General features: G+C 42.3%; 1 protein-coding gene across 4 annotated transcripts in view; it reads left to right on the forward strand.

Moving 5' to 3' along the window:
- The window catches only part of myh14 (myosin, heavy chain 14, non-muscle), a 145,342-nt gene that overhangs the window by 68,537 nt on the left and 53,733 nt on the right, over positions 1 to 23,072 (forward strand). For all 4 annotated transcript variants that reach the window (XM_061915238.1, XM_061915237.1, XM_061915239.1 and 1 more), the window contains exons 14-21: positions 2,569 to 2,742; positions 2,805 to 2,978; positions 6,133 to 6,247; positions 12,322 to 12,527; positions 12,598 to 12,719; positions 17,696 to 17,765; positions 17,861 to 18,021; positions 22,937 to 23,045. In XM_061915238.1, the coding sequence (XP_061771222.1) occupies positions 2,569 to 2,742; positions 2,805 to 2,978; positions 6,133 to 6,247; positions 12,322 to 12,527; positions 12,598 to 12,719; positions 17,696 to 17,765; positions 17,861 to 18,021; positions 22,937 to 23,045 (1,131 nt within the window). The remainder of the gene's footprint in view (positions 1 to 2,568; positions 2,743 to 2,804; positions 2,979 to 6,132; positions 6,248 to 12,321; positions 12,528 to 12,597; positions 12,720 to 17,695; positions 17,766 to 17,860; positions 18,022 to 22,936; positions 23,046 to 23,072) is intronic.

The raw sequence follows: 23,072 nt of genomic DNA on the forward strand, positions 1-23,072 counted from the left end.
ATCTTTTGCAATTTGTTCAATGGAAAATGGAGACGTCAAAGAAGAAAGCTGTAGGTGCAAACACAGCCGGTGTTTCCTTGTTTACATTCCCGAAAGATGACGGTGAAGCTTTACTATGGAACAGAGCGGTCAAGCATTTTCAGTGAGAAAATGGTGGTAATAAGTCGGCTCTTACCGTAGACATGAGCGGAGAGCTTGCGCCGTTCCTCCTGCGCCTGTCAAAGAGGCAGCTGCGGACTCTCTTGCCTCACCCCACCGGCCGCCCTTGACCGTCGGATGCTTCCACCGTGGAAGATGGAAAAAAAAAAATTAAAATCTCAGCCCGACCGCCTTCGCCTCGTCGAGAAACGTGGCTTCCCTTCGGAGACACTGGCGGTCACCACACCCCTCCGGCTTTATTTTTCCCCTGCTGTGCAAAATTCCGTTGACAAAAGTGCCAGGTTTACACCGCTTTCTTGCCACACACTATTGCTATTTGATTGGACCATATTTTATTCCAGCACCGTCCAAAGCTATAAGTCGTCTCTTTTCATTGCATAATTCCACAGTATTCTGGACTTTTGTGTTGCTGAATCTTTTGCAATTTGTTCAATGGAAAATGGAGACGTCAAAGAAGAAAGCTGAAGGTGCAAACCAGCCGGTGTTTCATTGTTTACATTACCGAAAGATGACGGTGAAGCTTTACTATGGAACAGAGCGGTCAAGCATTTTCGGTGAGAAAATGGTGGTAACAAGTCGGCTCTTACCGTAGACATGAGCGGAGAGCTTGCGCCGTTCCTCCTGCGCCTGTCAAAGAGTCATTTACCGACTCTCTTGCCTCCTCCCACCGGCCGCCCCCGACCGTCCGACCGATGCTTCCACCGTGGAAGAGGGGGAAAAAAGATTTAAAATCTCGTCGAGAAACGTGGCTTCCCTCGGAGACACTGGCGGTCACCACACCCCTCCGGCTTTTTTTTCCCCCCTCATGTGCCAAATTCCGTTGCCAAAAGTGCCAGGTTTACGCCACTTTCTTGCCGCACACTATTGCTAGTGGATTGGACCACACACACAAAGTACAGTGATCATTTCGAAAGATGGTGTTTCGAAGAGGGTCCCTTGCGAACGGCAGAGATGGGCATCGCCACCACCCGTCGACTGGTTCTGAAGAACGGTGCGGGGCCGACCTTCAGGTTGTACAGGTTCAACCATATAAAGTCACTAAAACCCTAGTAACACAATAAACAGATAAGGGATTTTCCAGAATTATCCTAGTAAATGTGTCTAATAACATATGAATAGTCTTTTTTTTTTCTTTTCTAGTCCTTCACTCTCACTTTCCTCATCCACAAATCTTTCATCCTCGTTCAAATTAATGGGGAAATCGTCGCTTTCTCGGTCCGAATCGCTCTAGCTACTGGTGGCCATGATTGTAAACTATGTTCAGATGTGAGGAGCTCAACAACCCGTGATGTCACGCGCATGTCGTCTGCTACTTCCAGTACAGGCAAGGCTTTTTTATCAGCGCCAAAAGTTGCAAACTTTATCGTCGATGTTCTCTACTAAATCCTTTCAGCAAAAGGATTTAGTAGAGATGCCCATCATGCAGAGATGGGCATCGCCACCACCCGTCGACTGGTTCTGAAGAACGGTGCGGGGCCGACCTTCAGGTTGTACAGGTACAACCATATAAAGTCACTAAAACACTAGTAACAAAATAAGTAGATAAGGGATTTTCCAGAATGATCCTAGTAAATGTGTAATAACATCTGAATCGCTCCCACTGTATATCTATTTTTTTTTCTAGTCCTTCACTCTCACTTTCCTCATCCACAAATCTTTCATCCTCGCTCAATTTAATGGGGAAATCGTTGCGTTCTCGGTCCGAATCGCTCTAGCTACTGGTGGCCATGATTGTAAACTATGTTCAGGTGTGAGGAGCTCCACAACCCGTGATGTCACGCGCATGTCGTCTGCTACTTCCGGTACAGGCAATGCTTTTTTATCAGCGCCAAAAGTTGCAAACTTTATTGTCGATGTTTCTACCAAATCCTTTCAGCAAAAAGATTTAGTAGAGATGCCCATCATGCGTCGACTGGTACTGAAGAACTGTGCGGGGCCGACCTTCAGGTTGTACAGGTACAACCATATAAACTCACTAAAACACTAGTAACACAATAAGCAGATAAGGGATTTTCCAGAATTATCCTAGTAAATGTGTCTAATAACATCTGAATCGCTCCCACTGTGTATATATATATTTTTTTTCTACTCCTTCACTCTCACTTTCCTCATCCACAAATCTTTCATCCTCGCGCAATTTAATGGGGAAATCGTCGCTTTCTCGGTCCGAATCGCTCTAGCTACTGGTGGCCATGATTGTAAACTATGTTCAGATGTGAGGAGCTCCACAACCCGTGATGTCACGCGCATGTCGTCTGCTACTTTCGGTACAGGAAATGGTTTTTTATCAGCGCCAAAAGTTGCAAACTTTGTCGATGTTCTCTTCTAAATCCTTTCAGCAAAAGTACAAAAAATATGGATTTGCCACTAGCTAGCCTGACGCCATGTGCTGCCTGCCCCCCCCCCCAGCTGAACTCCTTCGAGCAGCTGTGCATCAACTACACCAACGAGAAGCTGCAGCAGCTCTTCAACCACACCATGTTCATCCTGGAGCAGGAGGAGTACCAGCGCGAGGGCATCGAGTGGAACTTCATCGACTTCGGCCTGGACCTGCAGCCCTGCATAGACCTCATCGAAAAACCGGTAGGTGCGCCCCGGCCGCCGGGCCCAGGGACGCTCGGCTGACCCTTTCTTGTCTGCGACAGACCCACCCGCCCGGGGTCCTGGCCCTGCTGGACGAGGAGTGCTGGTTCCCCCGGGCCACCGACCGCTCCTTCGTGGACAAGCTGAGCGGCGAGCAGGGCACACATCCCAAGTTCTTCAAGTCCAAGCAACCTCGCGGGGAGGCCGACTTCTCCATCATCCACTACGCTGGCAAGGTACTTAGGCTGCTGCCCCCGCGACCCCACCTCCGAGAAGCACAAGAAGATATAGTACTGTGAGGTATTGTAGTACTGTGACATATTGTAGTACTGTGAGGTATTGTAGTACTGTGACATATTGTAGTACTGTGAGGTATTGTAGTACTGTGAACTATTGTAGTACTGTGAACTATTGTAGTACTGTGAGCTATTGTAGTACTGTGAGCTATTGTAGTACTGTTAGGTATTGTAGTACTGTGATGTTAGGTATTCTAGTACTGTTAGCTATCGTAGTACTGTGAACTATTTTAGTACTGTGAGCTATCGTAGTACTGTGAGCTATTGTAGTACTGTGAGCTATCGTAGTACTGTAAACTATCGTAGTACTGTGAGCTATTGTAGTACTGTGAGCTATTGTAGTACTATGAGGTGTTGTATTACTGTGAGCTATTGTAGTACTGTGACATAGTGTAGTAATATGACAAATTGTAGTACTGTTAGGTATTGTAGTACTGTGAGCTATTGTAGTACTCTGAGGTATTCTAGTACTGTGAGGTATTGTAGTACTGTGAGCTATTATAATACTGTGAGGTATTGTAGTACTGTGAGCTATTGTAATACTTTGAGGTATTGTAGTAGTGTGAGCTATTGTAGTACTGTGAGCTTTTGTAGTACTGTGGGGTATTGTATTTCTGTGAGGTACTGTAGTACTGTGAGGTTTTGTAGTACTGTGAGGTATTGTATTACTATGACGTATTGTAGTACAGTGAGGTATTAGTACTGTGACGTATTGTAGTACTGTGAGCTATTGTAGTACTGTGAGCTATTGTAGTACTGTATTGTATTACTGTGAGGTATTGTATTACTGTGAAGTATTGTAGTACTGTGACGTATTGTAGTACTGTGACGTATTGTAGTACTGTGAGGTATTGTACTGTGAGGTATTGTAGTAGTGTGAGCTATTGTAGTAGTGTGAGCTATTGTGTTACTGTGAGCTATTGTAATACTGTGAGGTATTTTATTACTGTGAGGTATTGAAGTAGTATGAGGTATTGTAGTACTGTGACGTATTGTAGTACTGTTTGCTATTGTATTACTGTGAGCTATTGTAGTACTGTGACATTGTAGTAGTGTGAGGTATTGTAGTACAGTGACGTATTGTAGTACTGTGAGCTATTGTAGTACTGTGAGGTATTGTAGTACTGTGAAGTATTGTAGTACTATGAAATATTGTAATACTGTGAAATATTGTAGTACTGTGACGTATTGTAGTACTGTGAACTATTGCAGTACTCTGACGTATTGTGAGGTATTGTAGTAATGTGACATATTAGTACTGTGATGTATTGTAGTACTGTGAGGTATTGTATTACTCTGACGTATTGTAGTACTGTGAGGTATTGTAGTAGTGTGAGGTATTGTATTACTGTGAGGTACTGTAGTACTGTGAGGTATTGTAGTACTGTGAGCTATTGTATTACTGTGAAGTATTGTAGTACTGTGAAATATTGTAGTACTGTGACGTATTGTAGTACTGTGAGGTATTGCAGTACTCTGACGTATTGTAGTATTGTGAGGTATTGTAGTAATGTGACATATTAGTACTGTGATGTATTGTATTACTGTGAGGTATTGTAGTACTGTGAGGTATTGTATTACTGTGACGTATTGTAGTACTGTGAGGTATTGTAGTAATGTGAGGTTTTGTAGTACTGTGAGCTATTGTAGTATTGTGACGTATTGTAGTACTGTGAGGTATTGTAGTAGTGTGAGGTATTGTAGTACTGTGAGCTATTGTAGTATTGTGACTTATTGTAGTACTGTGAGGTATTGTAGTAGTGTGAGGTATTGTATTACTGTGAGGTACTGTAGTACTGTGAGGTATTGTAGTACTGTGAGCTATTGTAGTATTGTGACGTATTGTAGTATTGTGACGTATTGTAGTACTGTGAGGTATTGTAGTACTGTGAGGTATTGTAGTACTGTGAGGTATTGTATTATTGTGAGGTACTGTAGTACTGTGAGGTATTGTAGTACTGTGAGCTATTGTAGTACTGTGACGTATTGTAGTACTGTGAGTTATTGCAGTACTGTGACGTATTGTAGTACTGTGAGTTATTGCAGTACTGTGACGTATTGTAGTATTGTGAGGTATTGTAGTACTGTGAGGTATTGTAGTACTGTGACATATTAGTACTGTGGTGTATTGTAGTACTGTAAGATATTGTAGTACTGTGACATATTGTAGTACTTTGAGGTATTGTATTACTGTGACGTACTGTAGTACTTTGAGGTATTCTAGTACTGTGACGTATTGTAGTACTGTGAGGTGTTGTAGTACTGTGAGCTATTGTAGTACTGTGAGTTATTGTAGTGCTGTGACATATTAGTACTGACGTATTGTAGTACTGTGAGGTATAGTAGTACTGTGAGTTATTGTAGTACTGTGAGGTATTTTAGTACTGTGAGCTATTGTAGTACTGTTAGGTATTGTAGTACTGTGAGCTATTGTAGTACTGTGACAAATTAGTACTGTGACATATTGTAGTATTGTGAGGTATTGTAGTACTGTGAGGTATTATAGTACTGTGAGCTATTCTAGTACTGTTAGGTATCGTAGTAGTGTGAGCTATTCTAGTACTGTGAGGTATTGTAGTACTGTGACATATTGTAGTACTGTGAGGTATTGTAGTACTGTAAGGTATTGTAGTACTGTGAGCTATTCTAGTACTGTGAGCTATTCTACTACTGTGACATATTGTAGTAGTGTGACGTATTGTAGTACTGTGACGTATTGTAGTACTGTGAGGTATTGTAGTACTGTGAGGTATTGAGGTACTTTGAAGTATTGTAGTATTGTGAGGTATTGTAGTACTTTGAGCTATTGTAGTACTCCATGTGTTGTCAGGTGGACTACAAGGCCAATGATTGGCTTGTGAAGAACATGTATTGTAGTAGTGTGATGTGTACACAGGTGGACTACAAGGCCAATGACTGGCTTGTGAAGAACATGTATTGTAGTAGTGTGATGTGTACACAGGTGGACTACAAGGCCAATGACTGGCTTGTGAAGAACATGTATAGTAGTAGTGTGATGTGTACACAGGTGGACTACAAGGCCAATGACTGGCTGGTGAAGAACATGTATAGTAGTAGTGTGATGTGTACACAGGTGGACTACAAGGCCAATGACTGGCTGGTGAAGAACATGGACCCTCTCAATGACAACGTTGCTTCTCTCCTCCATCAATCATCCGACCATTTTGTGTCTGAGCTGTGGAAAGAAGGTGAGAACTTGTCTTTTCTCTCCTGGCCCTCCGAAACTAAAACTACTAACTTCCTCTCTTTTTATCCTCTTGTCCTCCGCCTCTCCCTTCATTCCTCTGCTGCATGTATCCCTCCTTCTTTGTATCCCTCCATCTTTGTCTCCGTCCATCTTTTCTCTCCTCCACCTTTGTCTCCCTCCACCTTTGTCTCCCTCCATCTTTTCTCCATCTTTGTATCCCTCCATCTGTGCATCCCTCCATCATTGTATTCCTCCATCTTTGCTGCCCTCCATCTTTGTCTCCCTGCATCTTTTCTCTCCTCCACCTTTGTCTCCCTCCATCTTTGTATCCCTCCATCTTTTTTCTCCTCCATCTTTGTATCCTTCCATCTTTGTCTCCCTCATCTTTGTATCCCTCCATCTTTTCTCTCTTCCACCTTTGTCTCCCTCCATCTTTTCTCTCCATCTTTGTATCACTCCATCTTTGCATCCCTCCATCTTTGCATCCCTCCATCATTGCATTCCTCCATCTTTGCTGCCCTCCATCTTTGTCTCCCTGCATCTTTTCTCTCCTCCACCTTTGTCTTCCTCCATCTTTGTATCCCTCCATCTTTGTATCCCTCCATCTTTGTCTCCCTCATCTTTTTTCTCCCCCATCTTTGTATCCCTCCATCTTTGTATCCCTCCATCTTTTCTCTCCACCATCTTTGTATCCTCCATCTTTGTATCCCTCCTTTGTATCCTCCATCTTTGTCTCCCTCATCTTTGTATCCCTCCATCTTTTCTCTCCTCCATCTTTGTATCCCTCCATTTTTGTATCCCTCCATCCATCTTCGTCTCCCTCCATCTTTTCTCTCCTCCATCCTTCTATCCCTCCATCTTCTCTCTCCTCCACCTTTGTATCCCTCTATCTTTTCTTTCCATCTTTATATCCCTCTATCTTTTCTCTCCATCTTTGTATCCCTCCATCTTTGCATCCCTCCATCTTTGTCTCCCTCATCTTTGCATCCCTCCATCTTTGTCTTCCTCCATCTTTTCTCTCCTCCAACTTTGTCTCCCTCCATCTTTTCTCTCCATCTTTGTCTCCCTCCATCTTTGTATCCCTCCATCTTCTCTCTCCTCTATCTTTGTATCCCTCTATCTTTTCTCTCCATCTTTGTATCCCTCCATCTTCTCTCTCCTCTATCTTTGTATCCCTCCATCTTTGTATCCCTCCATCTTTTCTCACCATCTTTGTATCCCTCCATCTTTTCTCTCCTTGTTTGTATCCCTCCATCTTTGCATTCCTCCATCTTTTCTCTCCATGTTTGTATCACTCCATCTTTTCTCACCATCTTTGTATCCCTCCATCTTTTCTCTCCATGTTTGTATCCCTCCATCTTTGCATTCCTCCATCTTTTCTCTCCTCCATCTTTCTCTCCATCTTTTCTCTCCATCTTTGTATCCCTCCATCTTTTCTCTCCATCTTTCTCTCCCTCCAACTTTTTTCTCCTCCATCTTTGTATCCCTCCTTCCTTGCTGCCCTCCACCCTGCACCAGACATACAAACTCTCCCTCGTGTTTACTTCTTTGACTCCTATAGCACACTGCAGGAGAATGGCTCGGACAGTAGGTTCCTCTACTCCTCCTGTGTGTGTGTGTGCATGCGTGTGTGCGTTTCGTGTCCTGCATGCGTCCTAATCTTTGTCCTCACGTAGTAGTGCCAACTCTCAGTCGTGTCGAGAGTGTAGTGTTTCCTCGCTCGTAAACACTTGATAATGGGACTTGTTTACAACTTGGTCTCCCAGAGAGTAAAAAGAGGTGGCATCAGTGTTGCCACCTTGGCGAGATGTTTTGACATTTTCTGGGGACTTTTTGGGGTGATCCACATGAAAGTACCGATTCTTTACGAACGTTGTTAATTATGTAATAGTACACTAGTGTCATTATTTCATGTAATAGTACACGGGTGTCATTTCATGTAATAGTGCACTTCTGTCTATATTTCATGTAATAGTGGACTAGTGTTTATATTTCGTGAAATAGTGCACTAGTTTGTATATTTCATGTAAATGTGCTCTAATATCTATATTTCATTTAATAGTGCACTAGTGTCTATATTTCATGCAATAGTGCACTAGTGTCTATATTTTGTGTAATAGTGCCGTAGTGTCATTATTCCGTGTAATAGTGCACTAGTGTCTATATTTCACATAATAGTGCACTAGTGTGAATATTTAATGTAATAGTGCACTAGTGTGTATATTTCATGTAATAGTGCACTAGTGTCTATATTTCACATATTAGTGCACTAGTGTGAATATTTAATGTAATAGTGCACTAGTGTGTATATTTCATGTAATAGTGCACTAGTGTCTATATTTCGCATAATAGTGCACTAGTGTGTATATTTAATGTAATAGTGCGCTAATGTCTATATTTAACGTAATAGTGCACTAGTGTCTATATTTAATGTAATATTGCACTAGTGTCTATATTTACTGTAATAGTGTACTAGTGTCATTATTTCATGTAATAGTGCACCGGTGTCTATTTCATGTAATAATAGTGCACTAGTGTCGATAGTGTAGTAGTGCACTAGTGTCTATTTTTAATACAATAGTGTACTAGTGTGTATACGTAATGTAAGTGCACTAGTGTCTATATTTAATGCAAGTGCACTAGTGTCTATATATAATGTAATAGTGCACTACTGTCTATATTTAACGTAATAGTGCATTAGTGTCTACATGTAATGTAATACTGCACTAGTGTGTACATTTAATGTAATACTGCACTAGTGTTTATATTTCATGTAATAGTGCACTAGTATTTATATTTCATGTAATAGTGCACTAGTGTTTATATTTCATGTAATACTGCACTAGTGTCTATATTTCATGTAATAGTGCACTAGTGTCTATATTTCATGTAATAGTGCACTAGTGTCTATATTTCATGTAATAGTGCACTAGTGTATATATTTCATGTAATAGTGCACTAGTGTCTATATTTCACGTAATACTGCACTAGTGTCTACATTTCATGTAATACTGCACTAGTGTCTATATTTCATGTAATAGTGCACTAGTGTCTATATTTCATGTAATAGTGCACTAGTGTCTATAATTCATGAAATAGTGCACTAGTGTGTATATTTCATGTAATTGTGCTCTAGTGTCTATATTTAATGTAATAGTGCACCAGTGTCTATATTTAATTTAATGGTGCACTAGTGTCATTATTTCCTGTAATAGTGCACTAGTATCTATATTTAACGTAATAGTGAGCTAGTGTCATTATTTAATGTAATGGTGCACTAGTGTCTATATTTAACGTAATAGTGCACCAGTGTCATTATTTCATATAATAGTGCCCTAGTGTCATTATTTCGTGTAATAGTGCACTCATGTCTATATTTCACACAATAGTGCACTAGTGTCTATATTTAATGTAATAGTACACTAGTGTCTATATTTAATTTAATAGTGCACTACTGTCTATATTTAAGTTAGTAGTGCATTAGTTTGTATATTTCATGTAATAGTGCACTAGTGTGTATATTTAACATAATAGTGCACAAGTGTCTATATTTAACTTAATAGTGAACTAGTGTCATTATTTCATGTAATAGTGCACCAGTGTCTATATTTAACGTAATAGTGAATTAGTGTCATTATTTAATGTAATAGTGCACTAGTGTCTATATTTAACATAATAGTGCACCAGTGTCATTATTTCATATAATAGTGCCCTAGTGTCATTATTTTGTGTAATAGTGCACTCGTGTCTATATTTAATGTAATAGTGCGCTCGTGTCTATATTTAATGTAATAGTGCGCTAGTGTCTATATTTAATATAATAGTGCACTAGTGTGTATATTTAAGGTAGTAGTGCATTGGTTTGTATATTTCATGTAATAGTGCACTAGTGTCATTATTTCCTGTAATAGTGCACTAGTGTCTATATTTAACATAATAGTGCACTAGTGTCTCTATTTAATGTAATAGTGAACTAGTGGCATTATTTCATGTAATAGTGCACTAGTGTCTATATTTAACGTAATAGTGCACTAGTGTCTATATTTTACGTAATAGTGCACCGGTGTCATTATTTCATATAATAGTGCCCTGGTGTCATTATTTCGTGTAGTAGTGCACTTGTCTATATTTAATGTAATAGTGCACTAGTGTCTATATTTAATATAATAGTGCACTAGTGTCTATATTTAATATAATAGTGCACTAGTGTCTATATTTAAGGTTGTAGTGCACTAGTTTGTATATTTAATGTAATAGTGCACTAGTGTGTATATTTAACACAATAGTGCACTAGTGTCTATATTTAACCTAGTAGTGAACTAGTGTCATTATTTCATGTAATAGTGCACTAGTGTCAATATTTAACGTAATAGTGCACTACTGTCTATAGCAGGGGTGCCCATCACGTCGATCGCGAGCTACCAGTCGACCGCGGGGGGTGTGTCAGTCGATCTCCAGCTAGGCTTTTAAAAAAAATAGACCTAAAAATTAGTGATCATCAATCTTCACCAAGACGTCACTTAAATGACATTCACGGTACCGGAGGGTCTTGTGAGATGACGCTGGCTGCTGCAAGATCATTATTAGGAAAATATGACCGAGAGGAAGGTGAGAAACACTTTTTATTTCAACAGACTCTCGCGCCGTACCTTCCGTCAAAACTCTAAAGGCTGACTGCACATTTCCTATCTTCACAATAAAAGCCCTGCTTCATGCTGCCTGCGCTAACTAAATACAGAGTCTCGGAAAACTGGCGTGCACAAGCGATCCCTCAGAAAGCTGGCGTGCACATCACTTGTGCACGCCAGCTTTCCGAGACTCTTATTTTGTTAGCGCAGGCAGCATGAAGCAGGGCTTTTATTGTGAAGATAGGAAATGTGCAGTCGGCCTTATAGAGTTTTGACGGAAGGGACGGCGCGAAAGTCTGTTGAAATAAAAAGTGTTTCTCGCCTTCCTCTCTGTCATTTTTTCATAATAATGAACTGGCAGCAGCCAGCGTCATCTCACAAGACCCTCGGGTGCCGTGAATGTCAATCAAGCAAGCTACGGAATTTGCCGCCAATGTTTTTCTTGTAAAGTGTATGGAAGATGGATGAATTAGATGCCAAAAACCAACCACTTTCATGTGGTATTGTACAGAAAGGACAACTTTTTTTCTCCTCCATTTGAAAATGTGGGCGTTATCATCATTACTGTCTGATTCCAATCAATGCAAGTCATCAGAATCAGGTAATACACCAACTTATATTCCTGTCTTCGTGAAAGAAAGACATCTATATGTGTTACACATGCTTGTATTATCATTAAACACATTTAACTTGTTTACAAAAATGTCTCTTTCATAAATGAATAAATATAAATGATATATATAAATGAGGTAGATCCCCTCGAGTTGGTCAATTGAAAAGTAGCTCGCCTGCAGAAAAAGTGTGGGCACCCCTAGTCTATAGTGTAGTAGTGCACTAGTGTGTATATTTAAAGTAATAGTGCACTAGTGTGTATATTTGAGGTAATAGTGCACTAGTGTGTATATTTAAGGTAGTAGTGCACTAGTGTGTATATTTAAGGTAGTAGTGCACTGGTTTGTATATTTCATGTAATAGTGCACTAGTGTCATTATTTCCTGTAATAGTGCACTAGTGTCTATATTTAACATAATAGTGCACTAGTGTCTCTATTTAATGTAATAGTGAACTAGTGGCATTATTTCATGTAATAGTGCACTAGTGTCTATATTTAACGTAATAGTGCACTAGTGTGTATATTTTACGTAATAGTGCACCAGTGTCATTATTTCATATAATAGTGCCCTGGTGTCATTATTTCGTGTAGTAGTGCACTTGTCTATATTTAATGTAATAGTGCACTAGTGTCTATATTTAATATAATAGTGCACTAGTGTCTATATTTAATATAATAGTGCACTAGTGTCTATATTTAAGGTTGTAGTGCACTAGTTTGTATATTTAATGTAATAGTGCACTAGTGTGTATATTTGAGGTAGTAGTGCACTAGTGTGTATATTTAACAAGAATAGTGCATGATTAACTGAAACAAGTCTTGGGGCGCCCTCAGTGGACCGCATCATCAACATGGAGCAGATGGCTGCGGGGGAGAGCAGTGGTCCGGTCACCTTCGGAGCAGGGGGGCTGAAGACCAAGAAGGGAATGTTCCGGACCGTGGGCCAGCTCTACAAGGAGTCCTTGGCCAAGCTCATGGCCACGCTGAGGAACACCAATCCCAACTTCCTGCGCTGCATCATCCCCAACCACGAGAAGAGGGTGAGACCCAGGGAGACCCAAGTCAGGACTTTCCTCACCTGATTGCCCAACCGCCTCTTGTCTCTTTCAGGCCGGCAAGCTGGCACCTCACCTGGTTCTGGACCAGCTCAGGTGCAACGGGGTCCTGGAAGGGATCCGCATCTGTCGACAAGGCTTCCCCAACCGCATCCCCTTCCAGGAGTTCAGACAGAGGTGAGTCCGGAACCTCCAAAGTCCAAACAACTTGTCCCTTGTGCAAGGTCACCTCATCAGTTCCAGTGTCAAACTGTCACCTTTTTATTACGCCATAAAATGTGGGCGTGGCCTGGTGCTAAATTTTGTTTTGATGATTTTTAGCCTTTTTTTTGGCAAAAAGAAGGTGTCGTTCTTTAACAAACTCCTCCTAGGGACTTTGACCAAATGATTGGTGGTTAAAATGACAGATACTACACATATAGATGACGATTCATTACCAAGGAATTTTCCTTGCGCCATAAGATGTGGGCATGGCCTGGCGCCAAACTTTGCGCTGCTGGTTTTCGGCCACCTTTTGGCAAAAAAAAAGTGTGGTTCTTTAACAAACTCCTCCTAGGGACTTTGACCAAATGAGTGGTGGTTAAAATGACAGATACTACACATATAGGTGATGATTATTTTCGGCCAAATTTTTCCTACGCCAAAAGATGTGGGCGTGGCTTGGTGCCAAACTTTGCCCCGATGGTTTTTGACCATTTTTTGGAAAAAAAAAAGGGGTTTTTCTTTAAGGAACTCCTCCTAGGGACTTTGACCAAATGAGTGGTGGTTAAAATGACAGATACTACACATATAGGTGATGATTTCTTGCCAAGGAATTTTCCTCGCGCCATAAGATGTGGGCGTGGCCTGGCGCCAAACTTTGCGCTGATGGTTTTCGGCCACCTCTTGGCCAAAAAAAAGTGTGGTTCTTTAACAAACTCCTCCTAGGGACTTTGAGCAAATGAGTGGTGGTTAAAATGACAGATACTACACACATAGGTGATGATTACTTGCCAAATGATTTTTTCTACACCATAAGATGTGGGCATGGCCTGGCGCCAAACTTTGCGCTGATGGTTTTCGGCCACCTTTTGGCAAAAAAAAAGTGTGGATCTTTAACAAACTCCTCCTAGGGACTTTGACCAAATGAGTGGTGGTTAAAAAGACAGATACTACACACATAGGTGATGATTACTTGCCAAATAATTTTTTCTACACCATAAGATGTGGGCATGGCCTGGCGCCAAACTTTGCGCTGATGGTTTTCGGCCACCTTTTGGCAAAGAAAAGTGTGGTTCTTTAACAAACTCCTCCTAGGGACTTTGACCAAATGAGTGGTGGTTAAAATGACAAGATACTACACATATAGGTGATGATTCATTATCAAGGAATTTTCCTTGCGCCATAAGATGTGGGCGTGGCCTGGCGCCAAACTTTACGCTGATGGTTTTCGGCCACTTTTTGGCAAAAAAAAGATGTGGTTCTTTAACAAACTCCTCTTAGGGACTTTGACCAAATGAGTGGTGGCTAAAATGACAGATACTACACATATAGGTGATGATTATTTTCGGCCAAATTTTTCCTACGCTAAAAGATGTGGGCGTGGCTTGGTGCCAAACTTTGCTGCGAGGGTTTTTGACCATTTTTGGGCAAAAAAATTGGTTTTTCTTTAACGAACTCCTCCTAGGGACTTTGACCAAATGAGTGGTGGTTAAAACGACAGATACTACACATATAGGTGATGATTAATTGCCAAGGAATTTTTCCTACGCCATAAGATGTGGGCGTGGCCTAGCGGCAAACTTTGCGCTGATGGTTTTTGGCCACTTTTTGGCAAAAAAAAGTGTGATTCTTTAACAAACTCCTCCTAGGGACTTTGACCAAATGAGTGGTGGTTAAAATGACAGATACTACACATATAGGTGATGATTATTTTCGGCCAAATTTTTCCTACGCCAAAAGATGTGGGCGTGGCTTGGTGCCAAACTTTGCTGCGATGGTTTTTGACCATTTTTTGGCAAAAAAAAATGGGTTTTTCTTTAACGAACTCCTCCTAGGGACTTTGACCAAATGAGTGGTGGTTAAAATGACAGATACTACACATATAGGTGATGATTACTTGCCAAGGAATTTTCCTACACCATAAGATGTGGGCGTGGCTTGGTGCCAGACTTTGCGATGATGGTTTTCAGCCACTTTTTGGCAAAAAAAATGTGTCGTTCTTTAACAAACTCCTCCTAGGGACTTTGACCAAATGAGTTGTGGTTAAAATGACAGATACTACACATATAGGTGATGATTACTTGCCAAGGAATTTTTTCTACACCATAAGATGTGGGCGTGGCCTGGCGCCAAACTTTGCGCTGATGGTTTTCGGCCACCTTTTGGCAAAAAAAAAGTGTGGTTCTTTAACAAACTCTTCTTAGGGACTTTGACCAAATGAGTGGTGGTTAAAATGACAGATACTACACATATAGGTGATGATTACTTGCCAAGGAATTTTTTCTACACCATAAGATGTGGGCGTGGCCTGGCGCCAAACTTTGCGCTGATGGTTTTCGGCCACTTTTTGGCAAAAAAAAGATGTGGTTCTTTAACAAACTCCTCCTAGGGACTTTGACCAAATGAGTGGTGGTTAAAATGACAGATACTACACATATAGGTGACGATTACTTGCCAAGGAATTTTCCTTGCGCCATAAGATGTGGGCGTGGTCTGGTGCTAAACTTTGCTTTAAGGATTTTTACCCTTTTTTTGGCAAAAAGAAGGTATCGTTCTTTAACAAACTCCTCCTAGGGACTTTGACCAAATGAGTGGTGGTTAAAATGACAGATACTACACATATAGGTGATGATTACTTGCCAAGGACTTTTCCTTGCGCCATAAGATGTGGGCGTGGCCTGGCGCCAAACTTTGCGCTGATGGTTTTCGGCCACTTTTTGGCAAAAAAAAGATGTGGTTCTTTAACAAACTCCTCCTAGGGACTTTGACCAAATGAGTGGTGGTTAAAATGACAGATACTACACATATAGGTGATGATTATTTTCGGCCAAATTTTTCCTACGCCAAAAGATGTGGGCGTGGCTTGGTGCCAAACTTTGCTGCGATGGTTTTTGACCATTTTTGGGGAAAAAAAATGGGTTTTTCTTTAACGAACTCCTCCTAGGGACTTTGACCAAATGAGTGGTGGTTAAAATGACAGATACTACGCATATAGGTGATGATTAATTGCCAAGGAATTTTTCCTACACCATAAGATGTGGGCGTGGCCTGGCGCCAAACTTTGCGCTGATGGTTTTCGGCCACTTTTTGGCAAAAAAAAGATGTGGTTCTTTAACAAACTCCTCTTAGGGACTTTGACCAAATGAGTGGTGGTTAAAATGACAGATACTACAAACATGGGTGATGATTACTTGCCAAGGAATTTTTTCTACACCATAAGATGTGGGCATGGCCTGGCGCCAAACTTTGCGCTGATGGTTTTCGGCCACTTTTTGGCAAAAAAAAGATGTGGTTCTTTAACAAACTCCTCCTAGGGACTTTGACCAAATGAGTGGTGGTTAAAATGACAGATACTACACATATAGGTGATGATTATTTTCGGCCAAATTTTTCCTACGCCAAAAGATGTGGGCGTGGCTTGGTGCCAAACTTTGCTGCGATGGTTTTTGACCATTTTTTTGAAAAAAAAATGGGTTTTTCTTTAACGAACTCCTCCTAGGGACTTTGACCAAATGAGTGGTGGTTAAAATGACAGATACTACACATATAGGTGATGATTAATTGCCAAGGAATTTTTCCTACACCATAAGATGTGGGCGTGGCCTGGCGCCAAACTTTGCGTTGATGGTTTTCGGCCACTTTTTGGCAAAAAAAAGATGTGGTTCTTTAACAAACTCCTCTTAGGGAATTTGACCAAATGAGTGGTGGTTAAAATGACAGATACTACAAACATGGGTGATGATTACTTGCCAAGGAATTTTTTCTACACCATAAGATGTGGGCATGGCCTGGCGCCAAACTTTGCGCTGATGGTTTTCGGCCACTTTTTGGCAAAAAAAAGATGTGGTTCTTTAACAAACTCCTCTTAGGGACTTTGACAAAATGAGTGGTGGTTAAAATGACAGATACTACAAACATGGGTGATGATTACTTGCCAAGGAATTTTTTCTACACCATAAGATGTGGGCATGGCCTGGCGCCAAACTTTGCGCTGATGGTTTTCGGCCACTTTTTGGCAAAAAAAAGATGTGGTTCTTTAACAAACTCCTCCTAGGGACTTTGACCAAATGAGTGGTGGTTAAAATGACAGATACTACACATATAAGTGATGATTATTTTCGGCCAAATTTTTCCTACACCATAAGATGTGGGCGTGGCCTGGCGCCAAACTTTGCGCTGATGGTTTTCGGCCACTTTTTGGCAAAAAAAAGATGTGGTTCTTTAACAAACTCCTCTTAGGGACTTTGACCAAATGAGTGGTGGTTAAAATGACAGATACTACAAACATGGGTGATGATTACTTGCCAAGGAATTTTTTCTACACCATAAGATGTGGGTATGGCCTGGCGCCAAACTTTGCGCTGATGGTTTTCGGCCACTTTTTGGCAAAAAAAAGATGTGGTTCTTTAACAAACTCCTCTTAGGGACTTTGACCAAATGAGTGGTGGTTAAAATGACAGATACTACACATATAGGTGATGATTATTTACGGCCAAATTTTTCCTACGCCAAAAGATGTGGGCGTGGCTTGGTGCCAAACTTTGCTGCGATGGTTTTTGACCATTTTTGGGCAAAAAACATGGGTTTTTCTTTAACGAACTCCTCCTAGGGACTTTGACCAAATGAGTGGTGGTTAAAATGACAGATACTACACATATAGGTGATGATTCATTGCCAAGGAATGTGTCCTACAATATAAGACGTGGGTGTGGCCTGGCAGCAAACATGGCTCTGATATTTGTCAAAAAACACAAAAAGGTCAAAAGATCGGCTCCACAAATTCAGATCCTGTTTTTGTTCAGTTTTTTTTTTCTTAGCTAGGTATGTTCCGTAGTTTGGGGACCACCTGTTCCGTATTTGCCAGCGTGATCTGGCACAGGACTTGTTTCCTTGTCCTCCTGGTGTAGACCAGGAAGGCGTCTCACGCACACTCACTCCAATCTATCCCGCAGATACGAGATTCTGACCCCCAACGCCATTCCTCGCACCTTCATGGACGGCAAACAGGCGTCGGAGCTCATGGTGAGGGTCAGGGTGTCAGGGTGAGGGTTAGGTCTAGGTCCCTCAGGGGCCCGCACGCCTGTATTTGCATTAAAGCCTTGCTCCCGCCTGCCTAGATCAAAGCCTTGGAGCTGGATCCCAACCTGTTCCGCGTGGGCCAGAGCAAGGTGTTCTTCAGGGCCGGCGTCCTGGCCCACCTGGAGGAGGAGCGAGACCTGAAGATCACCGACACCATCATCCGCTTCCAGAGTGCGGCCAGAGGCTACCTGGCACGCAAGTAAGCACCGATACGGTTTTTGCAAAGGACTTGACCAATATAAAAGAAATTGTCTTCTTATTGGAGGACATTTAGATGTTGACTGTTCAACTTTGCACACATAAACACGCTGCAGGACTGCTTGTATCGCACATGATATCACACACCAGTAAACATGCTGCAGGACTGCTTGTATCGCACATGATATCACACGCAAGTAAACACACTGTAGGACTGATTGTATCACACGTTATCACAAACCAGTAAACACGTTGCAGGACTGATTGTGTCGCACATGATATCACACACAAGTAAACACGTTGCAGGACTGATTGTATCACACATGATATCACACACCAGTAAACACGTTGCAGGACTGCTTGTATCACACATGATATCACACACCAGTAAACACGTTGCAGGACTGCTTGTATCACACATGATATCACACACCAGTAAACACGTTGCTGGACTTCTTGTATCACACATGATATCACACCAGTAAACACGTTGCAGGACTGATTGTGTTGCACATGATATCACACACCAGTAAACACGTTGCAGGACTGCTTGTATCACACATGATATCACACACCAGTAAACACGTTGCAGGACTGCTTGTATCACACATGATATCACACACCAGTAAACACGTTGCTGGACTTCTTGTATCACACATGATATCACACCAGTAAACACGTTGCAGGACTGATTGTGTTGCACATGATATCACACACCAGTAAACACGTTGCAGGACTGCTTGTATCACACATGATATCACACACCAGTAAACACGTTGCAGGACTGCTTGTATCACACATGATATCACACACCGGTAAACACGTTGCAGGACTGCTTGTATCACACATGATATCACACACCAATAAACACGTTGCAGGACTGATTGTGTCGCACATGATATCACACACCAGTAAACACGTTGCAGGACTGCTTGTATCACACACCAATAAACACGTTGCAGGACTGCTTGTATCACACATGATATCACACACCAGTAAACACGTTGCAGGACTGCTTGTATCACACATGATATCACACACCAGTAAACACGTTGCAGGACTGATTGTGTCGCACATGATATCACACACCAGTAAACACGTTGCAGGACTGCTTGTATCACACACCAATAAACACGTTGCAGGACTGCTTGTATCACACATGATATCACACACCAGTAAACACGTTGCAGGACTGCTTGTATCACACATGATATCACACACCAGTAAACACGTTGCAGGACTGATTGTGCCGCACATGATATCACACACCAGTAAACACGTTGCAGGACTGCTTGTATCACACATGATATCACACACCAGTAAACACGCTGCAGGACTGCTTGTATCACACATGATATCACACACCAGTAAACACGCTGTTGGACTGCTCGTATCGCACATGATATAAGACTGCTTGTATCACACATGATATCACACAGAAGTAAACACTGCCGGACCACTTGTATCGCACATGATATCACACAAGTAAACACTGCGGGACCACTTGTATCGCGCATGATATCACACACAAGTAAACACTGCGGGACCGCTTGTATCGCGCATGATATCACACACAAGTAAACACGCTGTAGGACTGCTTGTGTAGCACATGATATCACACACAAATAAACACGCTGCAGGACTGCTTGTATCACACATGATGTCACACACCAGTAAACACGCTGCAGGACTGCTTGTATCCCACATGATATCAAACACCAGTAAACACTCTGGAGGACTGCTTGTATCGCACATGATATCACACACCAGTAAACACGCTGCAGGTCTGCTTGTATCGCGCATGATATCACACACCAGTAAACATTTCGGGACCACTCGTATCGCGCATGATATCACCCAAGTAAACACGCTGTACGACTGCTTGTATCACACAGAAGTAAACACTGCGGGACCACTTATATCGCACATGATATCACACAGAAGTAAACACTGCGGGACCCTTTGTATCGCACATGATATCACACACAAGTAAACACTGCGGGACCACTTGTATCGCGCATGATATCACACAAGTAAACACGCTGTAGGACTGCTTGTGTAGCACATGATATCACACACAAGTAAACACGCTGCAGGACTGCTTGTATCGCACATGATATCACACACAAGTAAACACGCTGCAGGACTGCTTGTATCGCACATGTCACACGCAAGTAAACACGCTGCAGGACTGTTTGTATCGCACATGATGTCACACACAGGTAAACACGCTGCAGGACTGTTTGTATCACACATGATATCACACACCAGTAAACACGCTGCAGGACTGCTTGTATCGCACATGATATCACACGCAAGTAAACACATTGTAGGACTGCTTGTATCGCACATGTCACACGCAAGTAAACACGCTGCAGGACTGCTTGTATCGCACATGATATCACACACAAGTAAACAATCTGGAGGACTACTTGTATCGCACATGTTATCACACACTAGTAAACACGTTGCAGGACTGATTGTATCGCACACGATATCTCACACAAGTAAACACGCTGCGGGTCCGCTCCTATCACACATGATTTCTGATTCTGATCACACACAAACGAGCTGCAGGATTGCTTGTATCGCACATGATATCACACACCAGCAAATACACTGCTCGTATCGCGCATGATATCACACACCAGTAAACATTTCGGGACCACTCGTATCGCGCATGATATCACCCAAGTAAACACGCTGTACGACTGCTTGTATCACACATGATATCACACAGAAGTAAACACTGCGGGACCACTTATATCGCACATGATATCACACAGAAGTAAACACTGCGGGACCCCTTGTATCGCACATGATATCACACACAAGTAAACACTGCGGGACCACTTGTATCGCGCATGATATCACACAAGTAAACACGCTGTAGGACTGCTAGTGTAGCACATGATATCACACACAACTAAACACGCTGCAGGACTGCTTGTATCGCACATGATATCACACACAAGTAAACACGCTGCAGGACTGCTTGTATCGCACATGTCACACGCAAGTAAACACGCTGCAGGACTGTTTGTATCGCACATGATGTCACACACAGGTAAACACGCTGCAGGACTGTTTGTATCACACATGATATCACACACCAGTAAACACGCTGCAGGACTGCTTGTATCGCACATGATATCACACGCAAGTAAACACATTGTAGGACTGCTTGTATCGCACATGTCACACGCAAGTAAACACGCTGCAGGACTGCTTGTATCGCACATGATATCACACACAAGTAAACAATCTGGAGGACTACTTGTATCGCACATGTTATCACACACTAGTAAACACGTTGCAGGACTGATTGTATCGCACACGATATCACACACAAGTAAACACGCTGCGGGTCCGCTCCTATCACACATGATTTCTGATTCTGATCACACACAAACGAGCTGCAGGATTGCTTGTATCGCACATGATATCACACACCAGCAAATACACTGCTCGTATCGCACGTGATATCAAACACCAGTAAACACGCTGCAGGACTGCTTGTATCGCACATGATATCAAACACCAGTAAACACGCTGCAGGACTGCTTGTATCCCACATGATATCACACACCAGTAAACACGCTGCAGGTCTGCTTGTATCGCGCATGATATCACACACCAGTAAACATTTCGGGACCACTCGTATCGCGCATGATATCACCCAAGTAAACACGCTGTACGACTGCTTGTATCACACATGATATCACACAGAAGTAAACACTGCGGGACCACTTATATCGCACATGATATCACACAGAAGTAAACACTGCGGGACCCCTTGTATCGCACATGATATCACACACAAGTAAACACTGCGGGACCACTTGTATCGCGCGTGATATCACACAAGTAAACACGCTGTAGGACTGCTTGTGTAGCACATGATATCACACACAAGTAAACACGCTGCAGGACTGCTTGTATCGCACATGATATCACACACAAGTAAACACGCTGCAGGACTGCTTGTATCGCACATGTCACACGCAAGTAAACACGCTGCAGGACTGTTTGTATCGCACATGATGTCACACACCAGTAAACACGCTGCAGGACTGCTTGTATCGCACATGATATCACACGCAAGTAAACACATTGTAGGACTGCTTGTATCGCACATGTCACACGCAAGTAAACACGCTGCAGGACTGCTTGTATCGCACATGATATCACACACAAGTAAACAATCTGGAGGACTACTTGTATCGCACATGTTATCACACACTAGTAAACACGTTGCAGGACTGATTGTATCGCACACGATATCACACACAAGTAAACACGCTGCGGGTCCGCTCCTATCACACATGATTTCTGATTCTGATCACACACAAACGAGCTGCAGGATTGCTTGTATCGCACATGATATCAAACACCAGCAAATACACTGCTCGTATCGCACGTGATATCAAACACCAGTAAACACGCTGCAGGACTGCTTGTATCGCACATGATATCAAACACCAGTAAACACGCTGCAGGACTGCTTGTATCGTGCATGATATCACACACAAGTAAATATGCTGTAGGACTGCTTGTTTCACACATGATATCACACACAAGTAAACACACTGTAAGACTGCTTGTATCACACATAAGTAAACACTGTAGGACCACTTATATCGCACATGATATCACACAAGTAAACACGCTGTACAACTGATTGTATCACACATGATATCACACAGAAGTAAACACTGCGTGACCACTTGTATCGCGCATGATATCACACAAGTAAACACGTATTAGGACTGCTTATATCACACATGATATCACACACAAGTAAACACGCTGTAGGACTGCTAGTATCGCACGTGTGCGAGCAGGAAGTGTACGTGTGCTGACGTGTGCGAGCAGGAAGTGTACGTGTGCTGACGTGTGCGAGGTGTGCTCCTCAGGGCCTTCATGAAGAAGCAGCAGCAGCTGGGAGCTCTGAGGGTGATGCAGAGGAACTGTGCCGCCTACCTCAAACTCAGGAACTGGCAGTGGTGGAGGCTCTTCACTAAGGTACGACCTCGGGGGTCCCAAAGGACT

Source organism: Nerophis ophidion, linkage group LG11 (assembly GCF_033978795.1).
Source record: "Nerophis ophidion isolate RoL-2023_Sa linkage group LG11, RoL_Noph_v1.0, whole genome shotgun sequence".
NCBI classification, from domain to species: Eukaryota; Metazoa; Chordata; class Actinopteri; order Syngnathiformes; family Syngnathidae; genus Nerophis; species Nerophis ophidion.